At 37.7% G+C, this 27,735-nt stretch overlaps 2 protein-coding genes across 16 annotated transcripts; one reads left to right on the forward strand and one right to left on the reverse strand.

Moving 5' to 3' along the window:
* The first annotated feature begins 35 nt into the window (after positions 1-35).
* On the forward strand, positions 36-9,501 carry LOC103702381 (protein WHAT'S THIS FACTOR 1 homolog, chloroplastic-like). Of its 11 annotated transcripts, none has more exons than XM_089924445.1 (6): positions 36-172; positions 252-443; positions 4,005-5,279; positions 6,751-6,836; positions 8,056-8,236; positions 9,029-9,501. In XM_089924445.1, exons 1-4 carry the CDS (start codon positions 158-160, stop codon positions 6,808-6,810), a joined length of 1,542 nt encoding a protein of 513 aa, XP_089780571.1. In that variant the 5' UTR covers positions 36-157; the 3' UTR covers positions 6,811-6,836; positions 8,056-8,236; positions 9,029-9,501. The 11 variants fall into 11 exon arrangements, with proteins under 11 accessions (XP_089780571.1, XP_089780572.1, XP_089780573.1 ...); XM_089924448.1 differs by lacking the exon at positions 36-172 and adding an exon at positions 1,834-2,040 and having other exon boundaries at positions 304-443; XM_039127193.3 differs by lacking the exons at positions 36-172; positions 252-443 and adding exons at positions 526-1,688; positions 1,834-2,040 and having other exon boundaries at positions 6,712-6,836.
* A 204-nt stretch (positions 9,502-9,705) lies between these two features.
* LOC103702399 (phosphoinositide phosphatase SAC2) lies at positions 9,706-27,426 on the reverse strand. 5 transcript variants are annotated; one of them, XM_008784855.6, is made up of 16 exons: positions 26,756-27,426; positions 25,796-26,000; positions 25,519-25,684; positions 24,588-24,810; positions 23,604-23,680; positions 23,257-23,444; positions 23,048-23,145; positions 22,772-22,905; positions 22,546-22,668; positions 20,258-20,660; positions 18,132-18,253; positions 17,874-17,987; positions 14,050-14,247; positions 13,474-13,542; positions 11,852-11,948; positions 9,706-10,447 (listed from the first exon to the last, which is right to left on the reverse strand). In XM_008784855.6, exons 1-16 carry the CDS (start codon positions 26,900-26,902, stop codon positions 10,328-10,330), a joined length of 2,484 nt encoding a protein of 827 aa, XP_008783077.4. In that variant the 5' UTR covers positions 26,903-27,426; the 3' UTR covers positions 9,706-10,327. The 5 variants fall into 5 exon arrangements, with proteins under 5 accessions (XP_008783077.4, XP_008783069.4, XP_008783061.4 ...); XM_008784847.6 differs by having other exon boundaries at positions 9,706-10,450; XM_008784839.6 differs by having other exon boundaries at positions 13,474-13,629.
* Positions 27,427-27,735: the final 309 nt, after the last annotated feature.

Here is a 27,735-nt window from a genome sequence, read left to right on the forward strand (position 1 = left end):
TTGTGCATTATGGATTTTAGTTGAACAAGCTGTGTTATTGCTTATGCTTTGGTTATCACTGCTTCGGGAAGGGTGGTGGTGGGCTATGGTATTCGACGTGAATTTGTAATGCCTCAGAAGCTAATGAGGCTTCTTTTGAAGCACTTTGGCATATTTTATGTATCCAAAAGGGGTAAGCATCTCAGTGTGTTTCTGACAGAAGCATATGAAGGTTCTGAGTTGGCTGATAAATGTCCTTGGTTCTCTGGAAGGAGAAGATCCTGAGGCTTACTGGTTACAGAGGAAGGAGAAAGAGAATTGAGAGTTTTAATGAGTTCTCTGATGTTGAGGGTGCTCTATTTGATGGTGACATTGATAATCAAACTACATTTATGAATCTTGAGGATGATGAGATTGATGGTACCATAGACGATTCTTCCCTTGCAGATGATTCTGAGATGAAGGTAGGAGAGGTGTATGATTCTTATAAAGATTGGATCCACTTGAGGTTTGTAGTCTTATGTTAAAAGGAACTCTTACTGTATTTCTTGATTTAAGTCTAGAATATTCTGTTTGTTTGCAACAATAATCCATACTTATGGTGGTCTCATCTTGATATTTTGCCGCACAATTTTGAAATCTTGCAAGTTGTTGCTCCTTTCTTCTATCTTTTCCATGCTTTACATGTCATCTCCAATCAGTCTTTGCTCCAAGGTGCTGTCATTATGCTGCATTCTTAATGTGAAATTCTGTGTTAATAAATTTTGATGGGTTAACCTTCTTTCACTTAAAAGAAAGAAAAAAGAAAAGAAAGAAACTCTACTAAACTTATGAACCGCCCTATTTAAATTACCGTTATCTTTTACATTTGCAAAGTTTTGAAATAGGTTTAATGGTCAAAAGGTTTGAAATACTGGCAGGGCAGTGTTCACAAATAAAGGTTCTCTCCACAATGCTATTGACTAGAAGGAGATCATTCATTCAAAGAACATGAGACACGGAGATACATGACCAAAATGTTCGGACTTAACCTCAATAATAAATATCAGGCAGCCTTCAGGGACCTTGGTACCATTAGCTTGCCAAATAATCCTACTGAATAACCTCAGCGAACATCACAATTCAAATAGGCAAACATAAGGAGCCTTAATTTCTGATTCGTTGGTGTTACTGGTATGAACCCCCAATAAATTTGAATTGACTCCTACAGAATCCACTACTACTGACATCTGATCCATTATACTGCCCTTTGGGAATACATGGATCAAATACATATGATTCGACCATGCAAAGCTATAGGGATCTGGCAAATCCAATCCCTAGTATGGCTCAGCCAAGCTGCCAAACCGACTAGTGCAGTGGAACCATCCATCAAGATTCAAGAGCTGTGCTCTTGATGGATGTCAACGCAGACCCAAGTACCGATGGTGAATTGGACTTTTGGCTTGGCCCTTTACATTATCCCTCCAGAACATTTTACTTCGACTGAAACTTCCAATAAGCCGAAATCAAATTTAATTTCCAGACATATAAAATACTCCCTCCTTTCGTACTTTCGCAGCGAGTAGGTTGGTAAAATGGGTTCCCACAGACATTATAACCAAACTCTCGGATAAAACCCAGCCATCTTCTCTCCATTGGCATTCGGCTCGCTAGGGTTGTCCTCTCCGTGGCTCGCTCTCCTGGCGTCAGCAATTCGTGAATTCCCTGTAATCCCTATATTCTTCATAGCTTTCCCCATTTCCATTCTACGGTTCTTCTCTTCGTTATTTTTTCCCACATTTTTCTCCCGAAAATCCCCTGAAAATTTGATTTTTTTTTTTTTGCATTTGTTATGGTTTAATTTCTTCGCAGTGACCATCGATCCGTACGTTGATGGAGGCTGTGCGATTCTCTGGATCTGGAGTGGTGAGGAGGACGAGCCTGCTGTCATTCGACGGGCTTCGCCTCTCGCTGGTGCCTTTTAGGATTCCTTCCTCGGTGGGAGCGTGCGGGGTGGGGCTCGGCCAGAGGAGCTTCCGTGGCCTCACCGTGAAGGCCGCCACTGTCGTCGCCCCAAAAGTAAACCCTATGTCATTTTATACGGTCCCGGCACTAGTGTTTTGCCCCATTGGTTAGGCTAAATTTTTTGATTTGATTGCTCTGATTTTTCGGTTATCATTTTGGGTTTTAATGGGCTTGTAGGGTTGCTAAATTAGAACTAAGCAAAGTGATAAACCCTATGTCATTCTATACGGTCCCGGCACTTACGTTTTGCCCCATTGGTTAGGATAAATTTGTCGATTTGATTGCTTTGATTTTCCGGTTATCATTTTGGGTTTTAATGGGTTTGTGGGGTTGGTAAATCAGTACTAAGCAATAAGTTACTGGTATTGGAAATATGAATATCGTAAAACGTGATGGAATTCTGTAGTTTTGCACAGCATTTTTAAGAAATCTTCTGATGGGGTTTATGGAAATTCTTTCAGCTCGTTTTGCGTTTAGTTGCTGTAGTTGCATTATTATGCATGGATTCTAGTATAGTATTACTTGGTAAAGCAGGGCGCTTTTGAATTACTTTTAGGTTAAGTTGGATTAGACTTGATAATCTGTGTTTTTGGTTCTTGTATCAAAGTGCTAGGGACAGAAAATCTGGATTTTCTGTAATAAATTGGTGCTTTACGTGCATAAGTTAACAATTGCATGTTCTTGTTATTGGTGTAGATAATTTGCTGAATACATCCTCCAAATTTGGCAATGTAGGAAATGTAATTAGATGAAAGCATGCTTCTTAGTTATTAGGAGCATTGTGATGCCGATCGCTGTACGTTGTAGTACATTAACGTGTTGGAATCATTTGGTCAGCCATCTGAAGCTTGTATACATGGGAATATGCATACACATGTTTGTATGCATGCGTGCAACATGGTTCACACACGCAGGGACATTTGAATGCATATATTTATGCATGTGTATATGGGTGATATGTGTATGCATATTAATGTACGTATATTATTGTGTCTGTCTGCGTTTTGTTTGGGCACATGCGCTGTACATTTGCATGATGCTCAGCTGACCGCCTGCACACATTATTGAATATAAGAGCACTCTTCATTGAATGTAAGTGTGTTTTTGTGTGTGCACACATGCATTTGGGCAAACATGCTTGTTCATGTGCATGGCGCTTGCCTGCCTGCACAAATGCACATCTCACTGGATGTAAGAGTACTCGCCATTGAATGCCTGATGAGGCAGCATTGGAGTGCAGCTTTGCTTATTAATGTGCTCACATTGGATGAGGGAGTAGTTTAATATGGAGAGGTGGTGGAAATACGGAAACTCAGGGAGCATCATAAACAGAGTGGCACTCAGGAGTTTTTCTTATACAATATGCAGACATGGTTTGAAAATTTATGGGGTTTTTATTGTTTTCTTGTTAAATATAGATATTTCTGTGCCTTTTTTTGGGAGGCATGTTGAACATCAGAAGTATTGAAAATGTTTACTAACTCAGAAGATTATTAACATCTGATATTTTTATTTAAAAGTTAAAATGGAAGTTTACTCGGTTCTGTACATTGAGATGATTAGCCGTGATATCTTATCCTGTTTACTTTGTTATCTTCATATAAACTTATTTGCTTATTGTGTTTCTGGGAAACTAATATTTAATTGTCAAAAGTACTTTCCTAATACTTGTTATTGTTGTACACAATCACTATGGCTAATTACATAAATAAATAATTATGTCTGACTTGCTTAAATGGACTATCTGTAATACTGGTTATATACATTATATTTAAGCAATATTAAGCTATGCATATTTTTCTTATTTTGGACTTACTAAATCATTTTGTGAAGACTTTTTGGGATGTGTTTTTTAATCTACTTTTAAATTATAGAGGATACCAACAATATTGTCAGTCGATTTTCAACGACTTATTATTTGTTACTTGATTGCTTAAATGCTTGGTAAATATGTTGAAGGCAAACAGTTCTTGTTTCTTTCCTGTTTATCTGATTGGATCTGTTTCCTGATTTAACAGTTTCTGATTCCTGCTGGTAACATGTTGAGAGAAAGCACTGGATTGTCTTTTCATTGGTTCTTCATGGCCTCACAAAAGCGCACAATGACAAAAAGTAGAAGGGTGCAAGATCGCAGCAAGAAGAAGAGGGTGCATGATCTTGAGATAGCCACAGAGAGGTCAAAGGTTACTTCAAAAGTGTTAGTTGTGATTGAGGCATTGAAGAGAGAACCCGAACAAGTGATACCACTTAAAAGATTGGAGCAGTATCGGCAGCAGATTAATCTGAGTAAGCCACATAAGGTCGTGCACTTTATCCGCAAGTCCCCAAAGCTGTTTGAGCTGTACAGGGACAAGAAGGGAGTGATATGGTGTGGGCTAACGAAGGAAGCTGAGGATCTTGTGGAAGAAGAGACTAGGCTATTGGAAGAGCATTCTGAGAAAGCAGTTGAGTATGTTACAAGGTTATTGATGATGTCAGTGAATAAGAGGCTTTCAGTTGATAAAATTGCACATTTTAGACGAGATTTTGGTCTTCCTTATGATTTCAGAAATCGATGGATCCATATGTTTCCAGATCACTTCAAGGTTGTAAGAATTGAGGATGCTGAGTATTTGCAGCTTGTTTCTTGGAATCCCGCTTGGGCTGTTACAGAGCTAGAGAAGAAAGCTATGGCAACAGGAACAATCTCCAATATTTCTTCTGAATCTGAAGTTCTTTTCCTTCCTTTTCCAATGAAATTTCCTTCGAATTACAAGAAACTCTTTAGATATGGCGGTAAAATCGAGCATTTTCAGAAGAGGTCACACTTGTCTCCATATGCTGATGCTAAAGGGCTCTCACCTGGCTCGCAAGAGTTTGATAAGAGGGCTGTGGCAATCATGCATGAGATATTGAGCTTTACCATCGAAAAGCGGCTGGTTACTGACCACCTCACGCACTTTCGACGTGAATTTGTAATGCCTCAGAAGCTAATGAGGCTTCTTTTGAAGCACTTTGGCATATTTTATGTATCTGAAAGGGGTAAGCGTCTCAGTGTGTTTCTGACAGAAGCATATGAAGGTTCTGAGTTGGCAGATAAATGTCCCTTGGCTCTCTGGAAGGAGAAGATCCTGAGGTTTACTGGTTACAGAGGAAGGAGAAAGAGAATTGAGAGTTTTAATGAGTTCTCTGATGTTGAGGGTCCTCTATTTGATGGTGACTTTGATAATCAAACTACATTTATGAATCTTGAGGATGATGAGATTGATGGTACCATAGATGATTCTTCCCTTGCAGATGATTCTGAGATGAAGGTAGGAGAGGTGTATGATTCTTATAAAGATTGAATCCACTTGAGGTTTGTAGTCTTATGTTAACAAGAACTCTTACTTTATTTCTTCATTAAGTCTAAAATATTCTGTTTGTTTGCAACAATAATCCATACTTATGGTGGTCTCATCTTGATATTTTGCTGCACAATTTTGAAATCTTGCAAGTTGTTGTTCCTTTCTTCTATCTCTTCCATGCTTTACATGTTATCTCCAATCAGTCTTTGCTCCAAGGTGCTGTCATTATGCTGCATTCTTAGTGTGAAATTCTGCGTTAATAAATTTTGATGGGTTAACCTTCTTTCACTTAAAAAGAAAGAAAAAGAAAAGAAAGAAACTTTATTAAACTTATGAACCGCCCTATTTAATTTACCCTTTACATTTGCGAAGTTTTGTGATAGGTTTAATGGTGTTTGAAGTATTGGTAGGGCAATGCTCACAAATAAAGGTTCTCTCCACAATGCTATTCACTAGAAGGAGATCATTCCTTCAAAGAACGCGAGACATGGAGATACATGACCAAAACATTCGGACTTAACCTCAATAATAAATATCAGGCAGCCTTCAGGAACCTTGGTACCATTGGCTTGACAAGTAATCCTACTGAATAACCTCAGTGAACATCACAATTCAAATAGGCAAACAAAAAGAGCCTTAATTTCTGATTCGTTGGTGTTACTGGTATCAACCCCCAATCATTTTGAATTGACTCCTACGGAATCGGCTGCTACTGCCATCTGATCCATGGTCAGAAACTAGGTTCATTTTCCCTATTGGTGGAGGCCCCTTGTCTAGGGTTGAGATACATTTGTCCTTGCACTACTCAAACCTGACTTACTGAAATTACCTTTTTGTTTCAATGAACCCAAAAGTTCAACTTGTTCTGTATACTAACCATAAGCAAGCTAATGGAAATGTTATTTTCATTAGGGTCCTCTGGTTCCAGTTATCTCTGAAGTCCTAGGGATTCACAAATAATGTCTACCAGAAACATTAGCTGTGCGAAAGCTCTTGTGACCTATATTAAATGAAGTGTCATGGTTAACAATACTCATGAGAATACCAAGGACCTTGACAGACTGTCAGTTCTTGCTAGCCATGGAGAAAAAGAAAAGGAAAGATTGGTGGTGAGGTGGGATTGATGGCTGAAAAGCACCAATGTACAAATTACAATTCAAGGGCTTTAGATATTTTTTATTTTCTACTGAAAGATGTCACAGGGGGTTAATATGTTAAGCTACCAGCACCCAATACTTGAGGAGAAATCCTTTTCCAACAAAGACGCTTGAAATTTGCATCACCAAATTCTGGAGCCGACAACTCTTAAAGTGAAACAATCCACTATTTTGACTCTGCTTTGATTTATTTGGTTTTTTTTTTTTTTTTGTGGTAACTGAGCTTGTAGCTTGTGCTGCAGGCTGAGCAATGGATGGATGCTGACTGAGCTATATTTCAGGCCTCAAACAAGAACCACCATGCAGCCTATATTGGATTTTACACTTATATAGCATGTTGAAATTCTCATAATTAGAGAATAAGGAGGTAAGAACAACTTCTCCTTCATCTTTAATGTGTTTTGCTGTGCCTTAGAATTCAATGACAGTTCAGTCTCCTGTATGATAGATTTGATATAATCAATATGATTGCCAACACCAAATCAGAATCAGATCAAACTTTAAAGGGAGATTTCTAAATAGAAGCACATTTTTTTTTTACATTGAAAAGCTGTTAAGATGCATTACGTCACCAATGAAATCCAATATTGCTATGTGCACTTTATCGGGATTATGGATGGTTGTATATGTGTATCTGTGCTATGGATTGATTTAAATACATGCAGCAATGCGCATATACATGTATATATGTAGCTGCATGCTTTGATTTCGTAAACATTTTCCCAATAATTGAAGACTAGCTAGCCATCCAAATAAATAGCACATTGAACCACCCATTGGATGCAGCCTCCAATTTAAAATCGATAGATGGACAATTTTAATTGTGCACAAGAATGAGGCATGAATTTTTTCAACTTAGATGTTAAAAAGTGGAAATCAGTAACTTTCAATGAAAAAACTGCTTTCAACATTTAAGTTTCGTTCTCTCTACTTTTTCTCTTGATTAGAATTGTTTGCTCTAAGAAAATATCATCATTAGACTCCCTTAATCCAGTTCTTGTGCCCCTTCTTCTTCTTGGTTTTTGTCCTTGAGTAACTACTCTACTGTATAGTTGATCTGATTGGAAAGAATGATGATTTTTTTTAACCCGCTCAACTCGAATCTCCTAGAAAAAAATTAAAAAAAGATAGAAGAATTGGGAAAGTAGGGCTTAAATCCCCTTTTCTTTCATTGTTTTAGTCCTAGTTTTCTCAAATGAGTCTTTTGGTAACTAATGTCGAGAGCTAACTACATAGTCATATCAAATCACTGAAAAAACAGATTGAGGTTTTTATGATTTGCAGGAATCATCTTTTCCCTATCATTTTGTATACATTTTTGGTTTTTGCATAGCTAGAAGTAGCTTTAGTTTCTGCATCTCTTCAGGGTCTCGAAGTGTAAGCAGCGCTCTGTTTTTTCAGAACAAGAAATGGTTGATCCATTATTTCCTTGGGATCTCTAATCTCCAGCTTTTCATTTGAAATAGTTCCCCGTTTGCTCTAAATATGATATTTACTCTTTTTTTTGGTTGGCTAATTTGGTGATGTTAGATATGCTTCTCTGATTATATCTTTGAGTTTCTTAGCCGGTTTGGTGGTCTGCACAGGTCGATCTATTTTTCTACAGGGATCCTGAGGAAGCCAAGGAACAGGAAGAAGAGGCTCTGGCGCCACCTGAACATGGTGGAATTGCTGATTACACCAGTGTGGTACCCAATGATCAGTGGACTGCTGAACAGTGGGTTCCTGACATGGGAACTGCACCTGCCACTGTTCCTGCCAGTCAAGGTCAGGACTATTTCCAAAATCTCTCATCCTTCTAATTTCACCAGTTCTTTCTCCTCGCATGATTCTTGTTACCCAGATTTTCCTCGTTCATGGAGCTTTATGGTTATCCTGTGCATGAACTTGTGGTCCAGCATATGGAGAATGGTTGTAGCTACCTTGAAATTTGTGTTCACCAACTTAAAACAATTGATACCTGCTAGTATTAAGTGTGCCGTGCTCCAAATGCTCTTAAAAACCGTTAACCCTTCATATTTCCGGCGAGACCATTTTAGCATTCTGTTTATTCTGTTGTAAGTATGCACCTTGGTTGATGTCTGCCCCTTTCAGGTCTTTGTGGCCTTCCTGATTTATTAAGAGCTTTTTATTTCATACGAACAGCCATGTTTCACTGTAGATGGAGTTGCCTACTTCGTGAGATGATATTGATCCTTTATGTTCCCTATACTAAGCCTAGCAGAAACAACAATGCGGCTGAATAAAAGCTCCTTAACATTTTTTTTTTCCTGTCATGAAATAAGAGTTGTTCCGCAGAGCAATGTTTTAGTGTTGCAGCCCCTTATGGAATTGTTTTTGTTGTTTGCTGTCCCCACTCGACGTGTAATTAGATGCAGGTAATGTACTGGTTTATTGCTGAATCTGTATGATGGTCATGCGCCATGTGAAAGTCATGTTGCGTTATCTCCTATCATTTTCCTTGCTGTCTGGGGACATGGTTGGTTGCATCGTTGAGCTGTTCATATTTGTTCTAAGAACTCTCTCTTTTTTTTTTTCCGCTTTCTGTCTAATGAACAGCTCCTGTTGCTGCTGATGGATGGGATGCAGCTGCAGCTCCAGCTCCAGCTCCGCCTACGGAAGGTGTTCCTCCTGTTGTGCCCTCTGGTTGGGAGGCTGCCCCACCGGCTCCCTCAGGCTGGGATTAAGTGCAGGCTGATTGCATTTCAAGTTCCTCATGTCAAATTTCCTTCTAGAAATTAATCCTAGATGTTTTTAAGAAGCTTTTGTTTAGTATGAGTCCATGCGGCCCAGCTATGAACCATCTTGCCTTAAGAGTGTTCTTTCTTTTTTTCTTGAAACATGATGTCAGAAAGAGAATTTCTGTGTTCATGGACTCTTGTTTAGTATTATTTGTGCATTGTGGATTTTAGTTGAACAAGCTGTTTTATTGCTTATGCTTTGGTTATCACTGCTTCAGCAAGGGTGGTGCTGGGCTATGGTATTCTGAACCTGGTTCAAGGGAAAATGTTTTGTGATTTATACTTTGGATTGAGATTTTTTGTTTCTGTTGATAATAATTGGCAGGAGGCTGTCAAGGTTATTGATTTCTTTTTTGTGAATGGGGTTTGCTTTGCTACAAGTTTCTGAGGTCAGACGGAGTAAATGAATTGTGTGGTCTGTGGCAGCAACATGTGCTGACGAACATAAAAGCACACGATATCGGTATCCAACTACGAAAATCGCATTATGGAACATGTTGAAATCGGCAGTGAAGCCTTGTAAAAAATAGTTTTTGCTGCACTTACACAGTTCAGCAAAGGACATGATGCTTACAACTGAGTCCAAGCGGGCGCTAAAAAGATTACTGCAAAAAATTAACAAATAAACAGTTACTTGTTTGCAAAGACAGCACCAATGGATGCACAAGATGCGCCCGCCAGAGGACAGCTTGGCCAGATAAGCAAACCCAAAGGGACAAAGTTGCTGCCAAAAAACAAAAATATTTGTACAACTATATTTACAAGAGAACATCAAGAGCTTTTGCCGAATGGAGCATGGGCTTGAAAAAATTGTAGCTATTTGCCTACGAACTATCAGACTATGAGCGCTACTTATGCCGCTGTGACCAGCAATCCAGTTGTTGGTGCTGCTGAATAATGTGATTATGATGGATGAGATCAATATACAAGTGAATGCCGCAACTCTTGTTGTCATTGCTCCCCGTTCTCTTCTCCCTCCATCCCAGGGCTGGACCATTCTCAGAGTTGAAGGTCATTTGGTGATCTCTCTCTCTCTCTCTCCATTGTTCAATCCTCAGCGAGCTGAAGCATCCTCGAAACTGAAGATCGGATGGATCATGGAGTGGATGTCTTCACATCAATAACAAAGAGTTTCCCCATGGGCCACCCATTCTGCAAATCTTTCAGACAATCCATCAGGAATGTCGGAACTTTCAGCCATATCACAGGGCGGTGCTCTATTGGTTTCTTCTTTTTGCTGCTGCCATGAAGAAATAAACTGTGTTTTGAGGAACTGTACAAGTACAAAAGGTAGCCGAAACTACAATTGTTGTGCAGAAAAATCACGTCTGTTTCATCCAACTGCTGTCAGAATTAAATCTAGCTGAAGAATTGTGTGAGCATCTATTTGTGATTCGTATCATGTACATGCACCAAGTACACTAGGATTAAATAGAATTACCAGTTTAGGTACTTGAGGTCCTTCATCTAGTGATGAGAAAATAAAAACATTCAATTCAATGTTCAATCAGAATTGCTGCCCCTTTGCCTTGTTCGAAGCTCAAAATAGCACAACTATTGACTCATGCGAGAAAATAATTCAAATTAACAGCTAACCAAAATTTAAGAATTACTGCTTGTCAATGTGCGGTTTCAAGATTTCAACATTTTGAGAATACATATGTCAACACTCATTGCATCCAAAAAAAATGAAAGCATACATATAGACACTTAATGGATACCATGCTTACATCCAAAAAATGCATGATCTATTTGTTACACTCCAATACATCAGCCATAAACCAATAACATTCATGCATAACATGCATATGCATAACGCAGTCATGCAAGCACCAAAACTTTCATACACAAAAAAACATGCATAAATTAAAGGCGAAACAATCTAAAATGGCATAAACCTCCAGAGTTGCTTCATAATTTCTCAAGAAACTGTGAGCCAGTTATACTAAAATCATGACTCAGAAGAGCCTCTAGCTACTTTAAAACATTCGAAAATGGCACCCTGAATCATTCCCTTTCATTCAACATTAGATAGTACCTCTACTGCGATCATTTGACCAACTAATCAACAAGAAAAATTAACACTTATGTGGGATAAAATGAATCAATTTAGCGGTTCTTAAAGTTCTAGGTTTGGATACTCCAATATCTAATAAATGACAGCAGTTCAAGCAACTTATTTTCAACTCAAAAAAGGGAAAAGAGAAGTATGACAAACCAGCTTTACTTTGAGACCACTAAAATGAACACTGTAGAATGTGAACTTACTAATATCCACGTTCCTACCATGTTTCAAGTGACTAGTCTATTATGCCGGCTGCCTTTTGTACAACAGATTAAAAACATCCAGAGAGCACCTTAAAATCTTTTCTTTAAAACATCATCATGCTAACAACCTATTTGCAGTAAAATGGTGCTAAATCAGTTAAGATGCTTAAGAATGTGCAAGTTATGTTTTCCACCTAACATGGTCATCTATCAATTTTCTGACATGGTAACAGTGATTGTTTAATGGTTGATTGTATATTTTGAAATTACATTAATTAATAGACCAATTTCAACTAAACAAGAACTTTGGCTTATGAGTCATCCTCAAGTTAGAGGTTCAAGATAAATCATTTGTAGGAGAAGAACTACTGACCATATTGCCAGACCCTTCCTCTCTTGTTTCAGCATTCACACTATTCAAGACATTTTCAGTGGAAAGATTCTCAATAGGTGAGTTGATAAGCGAGGACCTGCAGGGAGGAAAAGAAAGAAAAAACCCATGAGAGTCAATAATAAGTCTTGTTGCCTGAAGTTTGCATGAAAAGTTACTATCAATAAAAGCAAATAAGACATCCAAGGTTTCACACCCCATGAAAAAAGACTCATTTAGTCTTAAAATACAATTCAAACATGGGTTGTTTGCTGATTTAGGCAATGTGATGTTTTAATCAAAAAGTTAGCTCATTGTCCAATAATCAAATGTCTTGAATGATCAAAACATCCACATTACATACATGAATATCAAATTCCATATTCATTCAAATGTCCGATTATCAATTCAATGGGTTCATGTGCTTTCACACCAATTATCAGCTCATTTCAAAATAATCAATTTGTAACCGCTCAACATAAAGGCAAGAAACATTAGAAAAATCTAATGCTTTACAGTATTCTAGGCATTGAAAGAACATTATCAATTGCACCAATTCTCTGATAAGGAGCATCTTGTATTTTGCAGAAAGTTCAAGAAAAAAGTTCATTTGCACACAAACAAATGGAGTTATGATGCTCTACCTAGAGTATTTCTGCTTACTCGTACCATAGTGGGACCCTTCTACCCCAAAAAGTACAGGAGTTCATCATCAGACAAATGGGTGCATAACAATCATCCTACCAATGTGACAATTGCAATAAAAACCAATTGTAATTGTAGACATCTATGCCATGTGTGCATGGATGTGCACATATGCGAGTTGTGCCCATTAAGCATTCAAGTCTTGGTATTGGGCCTCATCTTGATTTGCTACTGGGATGGTATGGTTCCGGGATGGTAATATCAGCATGGACCAAAGCATTTAGTAACAACAAAAATAAAAAGAATTTTTTTTTAAAAAAAATGCACTCTACAGTCAATCCCAGTGCACCCCAATTGTCGGGACAAACATAGGATGGTTGAGATGGACTGGATAATCAGAACGTCCCAGTTCAAGAGAGAACCAGTGTCCTGCACACATCCTAGTCTCAAATGGTGAGGTACCAAGGACACTGACTATTCCATGAAGATATAATCTTCGTTGCCTATGTCGTATCCAGCTAGTCACCTTTATTTTTCTAAAGAATAAAAGAAGAGAATAACATAGAAAATAGGACAGATCCACAAAATTTGCCCGCAAAGCTCTTCTAGCACATCTTAATTATCACTCAAAGCTCTATTTTCCACCAGGAAGCATACATAAAAGTTCTATGTGCCCCCTAGAAGCATGATAGAGACATGTAAAGCACACCAAAAAACTTGTCTCGCACCAGAAACTTTTCTTTTGGCCAACAACGCCTACTTCCTAGATAGGCTGTCTGGCTTGAAAACAGAATAATTCACAGCATGCGCACACACGCACATACTCACACAGACACACAAAGCAGAACGTTTCAGACATAATGTGAAAAAACATCACAACTTGGGGAGGCACAAGAAGGATTATAGAAATCTCGAAAAGAAGAAAACTAAAAAATGCAGCAGTGATGAATAGCATGCAGAGCAGCATCAAGGAATACCACCTTTCAAAATTTTCCTCCTCGCATGAATTCCCAGATGACGATAGCCAATCAAGGTCAAGAAAATTTGAACTGTTTGATTCATCAAATCTATGTTCAGTAAAATAACTATGTTCGCTATCTGCAAAAAGAAGCCTGCGAGATATTACCGGCATGTACCTATAATAAAGAAGGAACAAAAGGCAATTAACATCACCGGAGATTCAAAAGCAACATTCAATCACATGTTTCTAATGTGATGATAACCACTGCTATCTACTGTAAGGTTAAAATGAATTATTCCTATTTATTGCCCATTTAAGAGTAAAGAAGGATAATGTGTCCACATGTTTTAAAACAAGAAACATCAGCCTTCTTTTCTAAGAAGATAGAAGTCAAATTAACAAAATCAATGCTTTTAGATGTTATATAAGAATGATTATTAAAAGAAAAAACTTTATGCAATCTATTTCAAGTAGGAGTATGAAAGTAAGTAAAAGGACGCCAGCATGGAACCCTTCTGTTTGATTAGGGAATGAAGAAAGAATTTAAAAAGCAGGTTTAAATAATGTGTCAAATATGAACAATGAGGCAGCCAACCTAGAATATGACACGTCGCTTTCGCAAGTTGAAATATCTGGCGTGGAATCACAAAGACCTTTGGCACCTTCCTGTTGGTGCACTTGTGGAGGCAATGCTGAGTTCAGCAATTCTTTTTGTCCAACAGTGCAGCTAGATACGGCCACGCAACTTTGACATAGAATATTGCCATCTGATAGGGATCTTTTGATAAATGACCTGCGAACAAAATGTTTGAATGTTTACCAAGAATGTGTCCTTTTATACCTAGAAAATATATGTACGCATATATAACACAAGCTGGGTCATAATGTGAGGACTTTACAATTCTATTAGTAAAAAAATGTATATTTCCGAGACCCCTTGACCAAGCATCAAGCCAACCCAAAGTCCACGGCGTATTGTATCACTAACATGCATGGTGCAGTCAGGCACATACATACACGTAGTAGCAAGGGTGCATCTGCAAATGCTTGTGGAGCCAATAAACAATATAAGAGTTATTAGGAGCCCATGGGAATGCATGCATCAGATCCAGTCAAAGTCCTATTTCTTTTGCTTAACAAAATTGTTTTGCTGTACCGAACCTACATATGGCATTTAAGTAAAACCTAACTTGTTGAAAAAATTCATGTCTTGAATCATCTTTAGAATGAATGTTCGGTTATAGGTCAACTTGCTACTTATACCCTCATATGAGGAATCCCATCAAATGGACAATGATAACATTTTTAAGGCAGAGCAACAAGATCTTGGTCAGTCTTCCTGGAGCAAGAATCTAAAATTCCTATTCTGAGGGAGGATGAAGAAGGAAATGAATGATGTCAAAGGCAATCATATAAATGAGTCTTAGACATGATATATTTTTACCCAAGTCCAAGGTATGAAGTCTTTAAGTGCTTAAGGATGAAAGTTTAATCCTTCAGAGAGTAAAGTTTGTGGTTTCCTTTGAAGTCAAAGACAAAATGAGATCTGGAGTTGTAAGAGCAAACATTATCTGTATCACATCATTGCACAGAAACTGGAAAAGTGGAAAGCCTATTGTGCAGGTGATTTGCCATACTTTATGCTGATGAGCACTTAAAATCACAGGAGTAAACATGCAATGCCTTCCATGGTGGTGAAACTGCTTCTGGAATTTTTTATCTCTACGACCGCATACACAAAAACAAATGGAAGAAAAGCAGTCCTGCATAAATATAGATATGCTAAATTAAATAATTCTTTTCCTGAAGTTAGGACAAACTCGACCAAATTGCAACCTAACCGGCCCTAATCTTCCATACAATTGAGATTCTCAATTAGAATAACATAAAACCTGGAATAAGCTCAAATTTTCAACTCTTTAGAGGATAGGCTGTGGTATGAGATTGGTGTTGGGGAAATGTAGATTAGACATGAATGGTTTATATCAAAAACGTATATTGATGGGTGTAAAAGTTTCCAAAGAAGCCGACACACGTTCCCATGTTTTTATATATTGAGATTGATGATGGCAATTTGCAACCTTGCTGCAATGTTTGTCGACCACACATATATAGAGAGAGACAAATGGTGCTGCAGACTAGCTAGACAATTTGGTAAGTATCAAGAAAATAATGCCTTTGGAATAGGACCTTCTCAGTGAATTGACGCAAATTGCTGAGAGACATTCTAGTCTTTTGAAAGAGTAATATAATTGGTGTATGCTTGCACCAGCCACCTGGCTCAATTTTTTTTAAAAAAAGGAAGGAAAGAAAAAGGTCTGGGTAATTCTTTCAAGCCCAATGATGTCGAACTTTTTTTTGACAAAGACCCTTTGTTAATAAACTTAATTCATGCTATCCATCTCATTCACCATCGTTGATGCATTAATATAAATAAAGACTTAATTGTCATCGTGTTCTATAAAATAGCTTTATGCAAGACACTACCATGGCAATAACACCTGTATCATTATGTTTATTCTTATGATGTTTAGAAGATTTATATGAGAGGACCCACTTATTACACGGCATCTATGCTAAGGGCGGGAGGGTGGGGGAGTCAATCAGAAAAAGGAGCATGTTTAATACTTAACAAGAAGAACTAATACAAAATTATAAGACCAGTTGTCAAAATCCACAATGAACAAAGGGAGAAGGGAGGTATACCAGCATGATTTTTTTTTGCCAGGGCTATGAAATGTTTTACAAAAGCAAGTAGCCCTTTCTGCTATCCAACCAGTTTTTAAATTTTAAAGATTGTTCTTTAGAGACATCCCGCGGGCGGGGGGGGGGGGTGGGCGCGAGAGAGAGAGAGATGTTGGTAGCAAGGCCATAAGAAAGGAAAAATATAGGAATTACATAGCTTTGGTTAGGTTCATAGCATGGCGTTTGGATTGGGATGTTTAGAAGAAATTAGCCAAATCCAAAGGTTTAATCGAAAGGCTGGAAAGTTTAGATACAGTCCCAACAGGATTGTGTCAATTAGGAGAAATTGGAAAGAGTTAGAGATGGGTGTAAATCTCAAACATGATTTCAAAGCCATGGTGATAGTGCTTTAGTTTGGATTTAGCGTTATGAGCAGCTTTAGCTTGAAGGGTTTGATTTCAACAAAAGATCACCTTAACTAAATCAAAGGGTCAATATGGCAAGTAAACCAAAATTCTTTATGCTCTTAAATTGTATTATTATATGAGCTAGATTACCTAGATGTCAAATATTTGATAAGACATTCAAAACCAATGAAGAACCAATCCAAATTTAAGGTCCACATAACTGAACATGATACGTCATGAGAAAGGCATGAAACCAAAAACCATATCTGCTCTGGTGGTGTTTAACGTAACCACCAAGTGGGAGCAAAAAAGGATGGTTTAATAGCATGATAGTCTGGTTTGCTATGATATAATTATTGAAACCTATTAAATTCAGATTGAACCATGTTTTAATATGTGTAGATGATGATTAATGGAATGGATTTTCAATTAATGTGTCCTATTATGAATTTTAGCATCATAGTGCAACTGATAACACTTGAGGTTGGAGATCAGGAAAATATATAATTTTTAGTTTCTATGGAATGAAGGGCAGGGAGGGAGGGTGGGGGGGGAGAGAGAGAGAGGGCAGGTCAGGGGTGGGAGGGAGAGAGAGGGGAGGTGGGGTTGGGAAGCCCATTTTTAGAGAGAGAGAGAGAGAAGGAGGGTACATTGGAAGAGGAGAGAAATAAAGGATGGGTTATGGGAGAGGGGGCTGGTTTTTTCAAACATGGATTCAGCGCTTGGGGGGAGGGGGGGTGGTTTTTTTCCTTTTCGAAAGACCCCAACTAATTTAAGTCTGTAATCTGATAAACATTGTTAAATAAAGATAAGGAATTTAAATTTAATTTTGATTTTGAAGTGTATATGTAAGAGAAATATTTTGAGAAATGGAGTTGTATTCTTTCTTGCCAGTTACTAAGGTCTTTTGGTCATGAAATTGGACAGAATATGTCAAAAAATAAGCCAAAATTTGAAACTATACATATGTGATTGTGCAGGAAATCTAACGGGGGTAGTTGTTTGCAACATCAGTTATGCCATGACTATATAAGGAATATATAGATCATCATGCTAAATCAACGTTACATGGGTATGTCATGCATTTAAGCATGCAATGGACATGGCACATAGTATCCAATGCAACTTTCATTCTATGCCTTTGCATGCAATGTTCTTTTGATTTTCAGAGGTACATCACATTAAATCTCCAGAGTCACAAGAGCGTGACGTATCGGCAGCATACTTCTTCTACATAGTACAATTATATCTTAATACAGAGAGAAATCACAGATTATGTCCACGAGCAAAAGCAGATGATTATGGTCACGACTTAAGATTTCAGTACCTCGCATTTTCATCAGCAAAGGCATGACCATGCCTACCAATACTGTAATGCTGATCTGAATCCAGTTCCCAAAGTGCTGGTTTACCTTGGTGTGGTTGGAAGTGCCCCAGGAACCTGTATTTTCAGAAAGCCATATCCACTCAAAAATCAGTCTATGATGTAACAGCAACGGAATCTTATTTACATATTGTTTCTAACTAGTGGTAAGCACGCATGAGGTCATAGCTAGTTCACAGAACAAAGTTGTTATAAACTTACACGTTTATAGCATCCTGTTTTTCAGCATCCATGTATGCGTTGTTATAGTATCGTTGAAGAGTCCTGAGGAACTCCTGAGACTGGGTTGCTGCTTTCCATTGACCTCTTCTCTCAGAGAATATCTATGCATCATTACCAAATGAATGATTAAGAAGCAACTGAGTGCAGTTGAAGAATTTATTCAAAAGAAAATATAAAAGTAAACCAAAGAATAATCTACTTCACTAGTAACCTAATTCAAAAAAGAAATAGTAAAATGTTAATAAACACATCACTGTTAAATGATGAAATGGAAATAAAAAGATATACACATGTTCTAACGAATTGCAATATAGCAGTCGTTAGGTTATTACATGAAGTTGAAGCAGCCCGTTGATAGTCTCACATTTTTTTTTTTGAAGTGACAGTGGCCCTCTTTTCTCTCTCCTCCCCCCTCCCTCTCTTGGGGGGTAGAGATTGAAGACTGCATTCATGGTAACATCATGCTAATTTATAACTCATAAAATCTATATTCGTATATATGACATACTAAAGACAAAAAAAAACAGTAGCTCACTATACATTCATCGACATATTTCAGCCTCTTTGTATGGCCAAATAAGTAAATGATGAAGCAAAGGGCACACAAGCAGAAGCAGCAGAGGAAAAAACAAAAATTCACCCAACCACTATTTTTGGATATACTCCCCAAATAAACAATTTAAAAATAATAGCAATAAAAACTACAGTAACCTTGTAGCAATCAAATCCGACTACAAAGGCTGAACCTGGATTGCTTAGGCATGCTAGCAACCATGATATGGCTTCAAATTAGAATATTGAACATTTTCATCAAGAAACGGCAAAGACATCCATCATCACATTACTCTAAATGCCAAGCCACAGCAAAGACATCCATCATCACATTACTCTAAATGCCAAGCGACTCAAGACTCGTCATTTCCATAGTTCTCCACTTCCCCGCTATATGAATTTCTTAAAAGCAATGATGTACAAATAACCAATTTAAGAAGAAATCTGGAATGAGGTTAATACCCTGAGGGAAGCTGATGTTGAAATCCAGAAGCAACCCTTAAGCCATGGCTACCAAATTCATACTTGGCATGTAGGCCTAGACTGCTAAATTCTGAATTCAGCACCCTATGGCTCCCTCTTCGACCAAATCAGCTTTTCTGCATCCCTGTTTTGGGAATCGCGATGGATAATTTGCTATATCAGCATGTCTAATCATCGATATATGACCACCGCATCTTGATTGGCTCGATATATGTGAATATGATTTTATTCTATCTCCTTATCCTTCTCACACTTGCCAAAAGGCAACCAAAAGCATGATGTGAAGTTCTGTGCAGAGTAATAGTACTCCAAAAGAAGCAAAGACAACCTTATATCAATTCGAAGTACTTGTCCACAGTCTTAGATGACAAAAGCAGAAATTATTCAAGTTTCTCACTGACTGCCACAAAGCAGATAATTACTACCATGATGACCATGATGCAACATCTCCCAAGACTGCCATGCCATAATTATTCTGCTCTGCTATATGATTTCCACCAAGTAAATTATCCATCAAAATAACCATTCTTATGCATAAACTTACCCAAGCACCAAAGGCAAATTAACATCATATGTTCAATATTATCAGATTCATATAGCTACTAGATAGAACTTGATGGGCATAGACGACAACAACAACATAATTGTTTAATCCATCTTTTTGACACATGACATATGTTTCACTTCTAGAACCTAATGATCCTATTTACAGTATGTCTGATAGCTTGTGATAATGTCATTGATATTAGATCGTTGCAAGAGTCTGCAGGAATAAATCATTGTTTAGCCAGAAGGTGAAACACTTCTTATAGCATATAGTACTAGCATCAACCAAAAAATGGTCAAAAGTGCAGATGACAAACATTTGAGTTTGGATGCAAACCGTACAAACTAAAATAAAACCTCCAGAACAAAAAATAAGACTACAATTATAAACAATCAATTCCATCTAAACCCCTGCAAAGTTAATAAAAAGCATATATATATATAAACTACTTATGATATTGAAGGAAACATAAATGGTACTCTCAAGAGCACGATCATCTTAGTCTCTCCATTCCAGAAAGTACCTTGTTGTGGGCAGCAGATCCACCATATTGTAGAGCAAGGGTATCACCCATCCTCTCATAGAAGACCATCAGATCAGCAGCCAAAGGGGCATCTAGATCAACTCTAGGGACATCTATAAAGCCCAGGGCATGAAGCTGGTGCCCAAGAGCGGCTAAACCATAGGCATATTGGGCAACATTTGTGCGATCCAAGCAGTCTATACAATTTGTCCTGAGGACACCTTTTTGAAACATGGGTAGTTTGACCAAACAGCTTCCATCCCCTTCAGACTTATCTGCAGGACATTCCCTTCCAGAGATATCAGAATTCTCTGTTTTATCTTCTGTGGATCCATTTTCAGAATTAACGTCTTCTGCTCTGCTGTCATAAATACTGCATGGCCTGTCACCAGCATTATCTTTCCTGTAACAATCACATATAGATCATATTTAGAATTTAAGCACAAGCAGCTGACAATAAAAAAGGTAAGAGAGTTGGATATAAATTTTGCAGCAACAACACAAATTATAAGTCTGAAGGTCCAAGAACAATATTAAAGACAGACAGGTCCATCAAACTATTAAGTCCATTAGAAATTATGAGCAAAACTAATGTTCTTAACATGGAAATGAATAACAGAAGAACACTAGAAGTCATCTTAGTAGTGAAAGAACTTAACAATAAATAGCTTACAAATATTCAAGCTTGAGGATGCATACAATCTTCGTAGGGTTCTGCTTTGCCAACAAAAAGAATATGCTGAGTTTTTTACCTCTAGACTCATACACCTTTTGAGCTTCATCTAGAGTTTCTCCAGGAACATGGTGAGCCCTTGACTAGCCCTATGTGACACTAGAAGCTTTTCTGGAAACTATTTAGCTCTCTCTCATTATGAATTGCCTATGATGTTCATGTGGCTTATCAACCTTCACTACATCCCAAGGTTCTCACAACTCCTGATTTTTTTTTTGGGTACAGCACAACTCTTAAAGAGTTAGGAAGCAAAAACCATCTCTTATTCAAGGCAGAGAGCCATATTAATTAAAAAAATTGTAGCAGAGCTTGTTTAGCTACAAAGCTTGATCATGTTCACAAGTATCCTCACAACATACCTACTCCCAAAACCATGACAACCAAAGTGCTCTTCAGATTGGTCACAATCCGGTTTTCAGTACCACACACTTTAAGATCAACCACCACTTTAGTTATCATCACTACCTTACTTAGATGCTTTCAGTATTATGCATCTCCTCTACATAGCAGATCGGTGACTTCTTCATTAAGTCACGTGTACTTCAGAGACTCTCCTTCCTATTAAGCAAACTCTCACATGATTCCATGGGCTTTTACTCCATCAAGCATTGCACATTGTACCACTTTGGCTCTCTCCTTCCCTACATGCCTTATAGGATCCTCTGTAATCTAGATCCCTCTCCACTTTCTAAAGTTCCTTTAGTATCACATCAAAATTAAGTCACGACAAACACAAGGCAGAAGGATAATAATTATTGCTAGGGGTCTCAAGGGGCTAACCAGGGGACCTAATCATATATCATTTAATGCTAGGTCTTTGTCTCGGTCATATTCAATATGTAGACATGCTTTGCCGAAACCCTGCCCTTAAACTGTCGATTAACAACCAAAGTAAACCATGGCCTGGATGCTTTGCCTCGATGGTATAAAACTTTTCACTGATAACTACTCTCACTCTATCTCTCCAAAATCTAATTCGTCAGTGATCATGGCACATTGCTAACTTCTTTCGCATAGTAATCCATCCCCCAACACCTGAATCTTCAAAACCACTTTGGGAGAAAGAATAAATCATTCACCTCAACAATCCACTTGATAATGAACCTTCTCTCTTTATCCTGCAACCGCGGACCTTGCAAGGTAACTTGTGTGGCATGACTCCCTTATGAGGATGATCGAGTTAAGTTTAAAAGCTCTTTAAGAATAAAACATGGATGCTTGGAGTTGAAGGTGAGATATTCACTTCACAAGATTCCAATGAGACCACTAAACAATTAAAAGTACTTAACTAGATTCCTAAAAAAAAAAGCCCTAGGACACTAGATAAAAGTGGTACTAAATGAATCTTCCATAAAATATCTTTTACAACATAGTATTTTTGTAAGGTATCTAAGGCAGAATTGTTGACTATGCAAACTAAAAATGAATCTTTAATGTTGATCCGAGAAGGGACTGCTAAAAAAATATTTCGAACATGTAAACAATAAGTGGCAATTGAAAAGGTTTCGAAAGAATAAATGCCTAATCAAAAGATATTGCACTATAACCCACTTACACAGTGATTGGCCCCATTAGAGCACCTGTTAAACCTGGTGTTACTTGACAATAAAAGAAACCAGTTAGATCCAATGCATATGCTGCCACTTTGCCCAATAATGCCAGCACATTTGTACCTTTTCTGTAGAAATTTTAGTTTTTATTGTTAGAACCAATCATTACCAGAAGAAAGGAAAAAGGAACAACATAGAATAGAGAGATAAATAAACGAAGAAACCAGATACCTTCGGGAGTGTTTTTGAAGATCCCAATGTAAGAATCTCAAACGACTTTCCTCTGGTAAATCTTTATTTATATAATCAATTGCACGTGCAAATTCTGCACGGAGCAGAGATTCTCGAGGCTTCTTCTCACGTGTCTGATTATATCATATTATGAAAACAAAGAGCAGTATGCAGATGATCAAGAATTGATTATAGGTTACTAGCAATCTTTTTTTGTTGGATAAAAATTAAATACCTTTTATATAAGAATGCACCAAAGTCAATTTTGAGACCCACCTTAATCAAGTTCAAAATAATTATTGGATTCCCATATCTCCTTACAAGATTGTCAAAGTGAAGCCTCGTAGCATCATACTTCTGGTCCTTCTTATGCACTGAATTTATTTTTGATGTGTTAGTGCGTGGGGGTTGAGAGGAATTGAAAAAAAAAGAAAAGAAATCCCCAAATGTAATAGCAAACAGAATTTAATATGTTTAAAACTTACAGATGATATCAGGCCTGATATTCAGTCGTGAAGTTTCTTGGGACCAAAACAGGGGTATGGAACCTCTGTTTTGTACAACAGAAGTTATCTGTGTAGGAACTTCTCCAGGCATATCTTCAAACACAATCTGTTCTGTCTCAACATCATTGGCTACTCTGCCCTTTTCATTAACACCACGCTTCAGGTACCTGAGAAGAAAAGAAATAGATATATATCAAAGATTGGAAAAAAGAAATGGATATTACACACTAGAATCTCGATTATAACTACTTATTTAGTCATAACACTTCCAATGACAGTATTGGAATAAAACTTTGCCTTTACTTTCAAACACCTAACATATTAACCTGGTTCCTGCAAAATGGCGTGAGCGCCTGGCAATGAGTGTTAATCTGAAATCCTTCCCAGAGATCGAGAGTTTGGCCTGCATGGATAAAAGTAAATCCATCATATATTTATGGATTCGGAATAACAAAATGTAAACTAGACAACTAAGAGCAACACGAACAAGCACTATCATCAACTTCCATAACGTAGAGAAACTGGGCCTACATTTACACAAGAACAGGGAGATTTAAATGATCGTGCAGAAGTTAATGCACTATTCCTGCCATTACCAGAACAGTAGGAATGTGATTAGGTTATCTGAATTCTGCAACAGGTCATTATAAAACTATGGATTTTACTGCTAAAACTAAGTCATTTATGTAGAAAAACCGGTACGAACAAGCCTTTTGTTTGGGTAGTCTCTTGAGTACAGAGCCTATTAGCTTAAGGCAAGCACTCTAAATACATGGAAACATAAGCAAAACAGAAGAAAGCAAATGTAGACAAAAGAAGTGCTTCATCAGGGAATAAAGTCAGAGTGAGAGTAACAATTTATGAGCAGGGGTGAAGACTTCAGAGTTGCAAAGAAAATTCACCATGATTTTCCATGTCCTGAATCATTCCCCCCAAATTCCGACTGTCCAAACTGCTCATATTCCAATACAGTTCCACAAACAATGATTTGAATAAGTGGTATATAGGAGGGGTAAAAATGGTAACTTATACAATTTAAGATCCATTTATCCATACAAGCAGGACCAGTATTAATTAGTGATCATAAAATTAGGTGTCTTTTCATGAGTCGGCAACATGACTTAACAAGAATGGAGGCTCCAAGATGAGCTTGTGCTTATGCCAGACTTGACATTTGAACAATGAATGGTAGATTCTCATACATATATGATACAGCCATACTCATTTTTCACAGAACATGCCAACAAGAAGCAATGACCCACTGTATACTATTTCTGGACATATCCTAAAACTAGTCTTTCAAAATTTACCTGATTAAAAAATCCATAGACCAATGCAACTGTCCATATGGTGTTTTTGAGATGATTCCGAATCCCACGTGTCAAGAACTCGTTCCAGACAAACATTGATTCATAAATAACGTGTCCTGTCTCCCCGTTGCATACATTCTTTTGAAGACTATGCATGATGTTGTATGAGTAACTGAAGAAGAAATCCTTTGTGAGATCTACTGTGCATAGGAGCCTCTTGTATCTGTGACATAAATGAAAGAAACAAAATTGTGAATGCCTTTGTAAATGTGCAGTAAAAACAAGGAAAAGATTGAAAAGAACAATTTTGTGATTGGTCCAACTGTTTTCCTGCAGTAAGAACAATAAGAAACCTGAACTTGTCAGTGATACCTCGTATCAAATGAATATTTTATGACAACCTCAAAATTGCATGGAAGTTGCCTCGGTACATAAGAAGTAACCGATCTGGCATATAGGCCCCAAGAAACTGTAATGACTTGAAATTAACACATATGTCCTCAATAAATGAAACAAACTCAAGGGAATGTGGAATACTTACAAAGACAATACTTGACTCTTATTAAAATTTACATCTAGAGCTGACAAAAACAATTAGACAATTGAATCATTCAAGTGTGGGAGGAATTGGACAATATAAGCTAGTGAATGGATTACACAAAAGCAAAAATAAAATAAATTTTGGAATATTTTCATCATTACAACAAATATAATCCCCGCAGTGACTTGGGATTGTCAATCAGAAATGGTAGTCCTTGATAGTTTAGATGATCTGTTGAAAAATGAAATGCTTAAATACCAAGAATAGAAGTTCGACATTATAACACTTCTGGGCACAGTATGACACACTGTCTTAGCACTAATGATTACGGTCGTCATTAGAAGTACAACAGACATTACATATTTTTCACATTCAGAATAGACAAAAGACCTGTTCTCATCCTTAGAATAAGCCATATTGGACTGCACGGCAGAATGTGGAAACGAAATCATCTTGCTCTTCGAGACAGCATACACTGCATGGCCACATATAGTACCAATTTTCCTCCTCCTTGTAATGAGCAACATGTTGTAAGGCCCTAGGAACTTGACAAACCCTGAGAAAAAAAAATGAACGCCATCTCATTATCAGCATCCAAAATGGTAGCTTATTAGTAATGCAGCATCTTTGCAAAGCATTATATAAAAAGAAACAAGGCTATACATACCAACAATTCCATAACATTTTGTGACAAATTTTAATCCCCCAGTCGACCTGTTCCCATCATGTGTTCGCTGCAACAAGTCAATGCATTCGATTTCTGAGTACACGGTGGGGTCCTCACGGATGTTCAACTCATAAGGCTCCAATCTATCAATTGTTAGCACTCTCCACAGCCTTCTACTCTTGTCTCTTCCAAGCATATAAAATTTCTGCAGCATCATGCAGCAAGAGCAAGCCATTATCATAATGAATGGATACAGATAGTGGACATATAACACCTTTGATTTGTTCATGCAGCTAAGAACAGACTGTTGGAAAAAAAAATTATCATCACATCATTCAGATGGAATGCACTAAACAGCATAAAATAACTTAGAAACTAACCAACACAGTGCTCCAAGATGAGATTCGTCAAACATTGGGGAGTTTTCAATACTACAATCAATCGAAACAAACCGCAACTGCTTAGGTTGTTTTATTATGCCCAATTACAAAGCTCATAATAAGAATAAAATCTAGATGGTCGAGAATTCTTCCATTCTCACTAAATCACGAGCCCCAAAGCAAAAATTTTATCAAAAGAATTGCATCAAGATGCAATCTTTACAAGCGACCATACACCAGATTATCAACGAACCAGCAGGGAAAAAAAGCTGCCGCTATAAAATTACATTGGAGGAAAACAGGATTTTCTCTCCTTCTTTAAATACCAAGTAGAGATCAAAAGATTTAAGAAATCAAACCCGACGAAATTATAAAACTGGAAACAAGCTCAGAAAAATTTTCCCCTAAGGTTATTAGGGAAACAAACAAGGATACTTAATTTCACATCCTCACAAGATTGAAGTGCCAGAAAGATCCACTGACAAACAAGAATTGATACCAAACAGAAATAAAAGGACAAAAAAATTCAAGATAAGAGTTTGAAGAATAAATAAATTCTAAGCCAACGCCATTCGCTTACCGATCTAGTCTCATAAAGCCTAAATTTCTGAAGGTATCCTCTCCCGGCGCCTCCGTGCGCCTCCGCCGCCGTCCAATCCCCCGCCACCACGCTGTCCGCTACCACCCGATCCAGATCCCGATCATCCCTCCCGCTCGGGAACCCCATCGATCTCACATCAATTCCCTCTCTCCACCTGAAAACTTCCACGCCGTATCCACTCCTCCTCTTCCGTCCGCAAGACGAAAGAGATCCCAAATTGGAGCACCAAGACCACCTCTCCCCCAATAAAAGCGTACAAACAGCCCCAAATCTTGCTAAAGAAAGACGATTTTTTTTTTTTTTTGGAAACGAGCTAAAGAATTGAATCAAAGTAGCAAAAAAACAAAAACAATCAAAACTTTCTCTCCTCCCCTGCTCTAAAAAAGGTGAAAAAAACCTTCGAGAAAAACCCACTTTTTTCTCTCTCTCGATCTCTCTCGTTCTTTATAAGATTTTAAGACGGAGAGATATAGAGGAATCGAGGGCGAAAAGGAGAGCGAACGAAGACCACAGAGCTTGGCCGACGCCTCCCAGTCCACAAAAACCCCACGCGATGGAGAAAGCGAATAATTAAAATAAACGAAAAAAAATGCGAACCTTCTTCGCAAACTCTGTATATAAATGGACTCTCCATTTTTGGTAAAATACGTACACTATTTCTTCAGCGAGCTGTACACTTTTAAATAGAGGAGTACGAATATCACACCGCTTCTTATCTTAAAAATTGTTTTTTTTTATTTAAGTGTACTTATCTTAAAAAATGTGAACATTTGGAAGCCCAACAAAGGACGGCTTTTTTGGATTAGACTGGCCTGGTAAGTTACGCGCGGTAAACTATGTTAATTTAACGCAGGGGGAATCGGATTTCGTTGATGCGAAAAAATATGCCGTATTTCTTGCGGCACCTGAGATATTGTTCCGGATTTTTCTCATCTCAGACATTTTTTTTCTGATGATGA

This window comes from Phoenix dactylifera, chromosome 7 (genome assembly GCF_051530095.1).
Source record: "Phoenix dactylifera cultivar Ajwa chromosome 7, Ajwa_hap1_PhDact_Kaust_v1.1, whole genome shotgun sequence".
In the NCBI taxonomy this organism is placed as follows: Eukaryota; Viridiplantae; Streptophyta; class Magnoliopsida; order Arecales; family Arecaceae; genus Phoenix; species Phoenix dactylifera.

Bases quoted from the DNA above. Each gene is read 5' to 3' on its own strand.
- LOC103702381 (XM_089924444.1), top strand. From the start codon at position 231: ATGTCCTTGGTTCTCTGGAAGGAGAAGATCCTGAGGCTTACTGGTTAC. The intron at 444-4,004 runs GTAGGAGAGGTG...CTGATTTAACAG, and splicing joins CAGATGATTCTGAGATGAAG to TTTCTGATTCCTGCTGGTAA. The intron at 5,280-6,750 runs GTAGGAGAGGTG...GCTATATTTCAG, and splicing joins CAGATGATTCTGAGATGAAG to GCCTCAAACAAGAACCACCA.
- LOC103702399 (XM_008784830.6), bottom strand. From the start codon at position 26,902: ATGGGGTTCCCGAGCGGGAGGGATGATCGGGATCTGGATCGGGTGGTA. The intron at 26,001-26,755 runs GTAAGCGAATGG...ATGATGCTGCAG, and splicing joins GGCTTTATGAGACTAGATCG to AAATTTTATATGCTTGGAAG. The intron at 23,445-23,603 runs GTTAATATGTTA...TTTTCTTCTCAG, and splicing joins CGCCATTTTGCAGGAACCAG to GTACCTGAAGCGTGGTGTTA.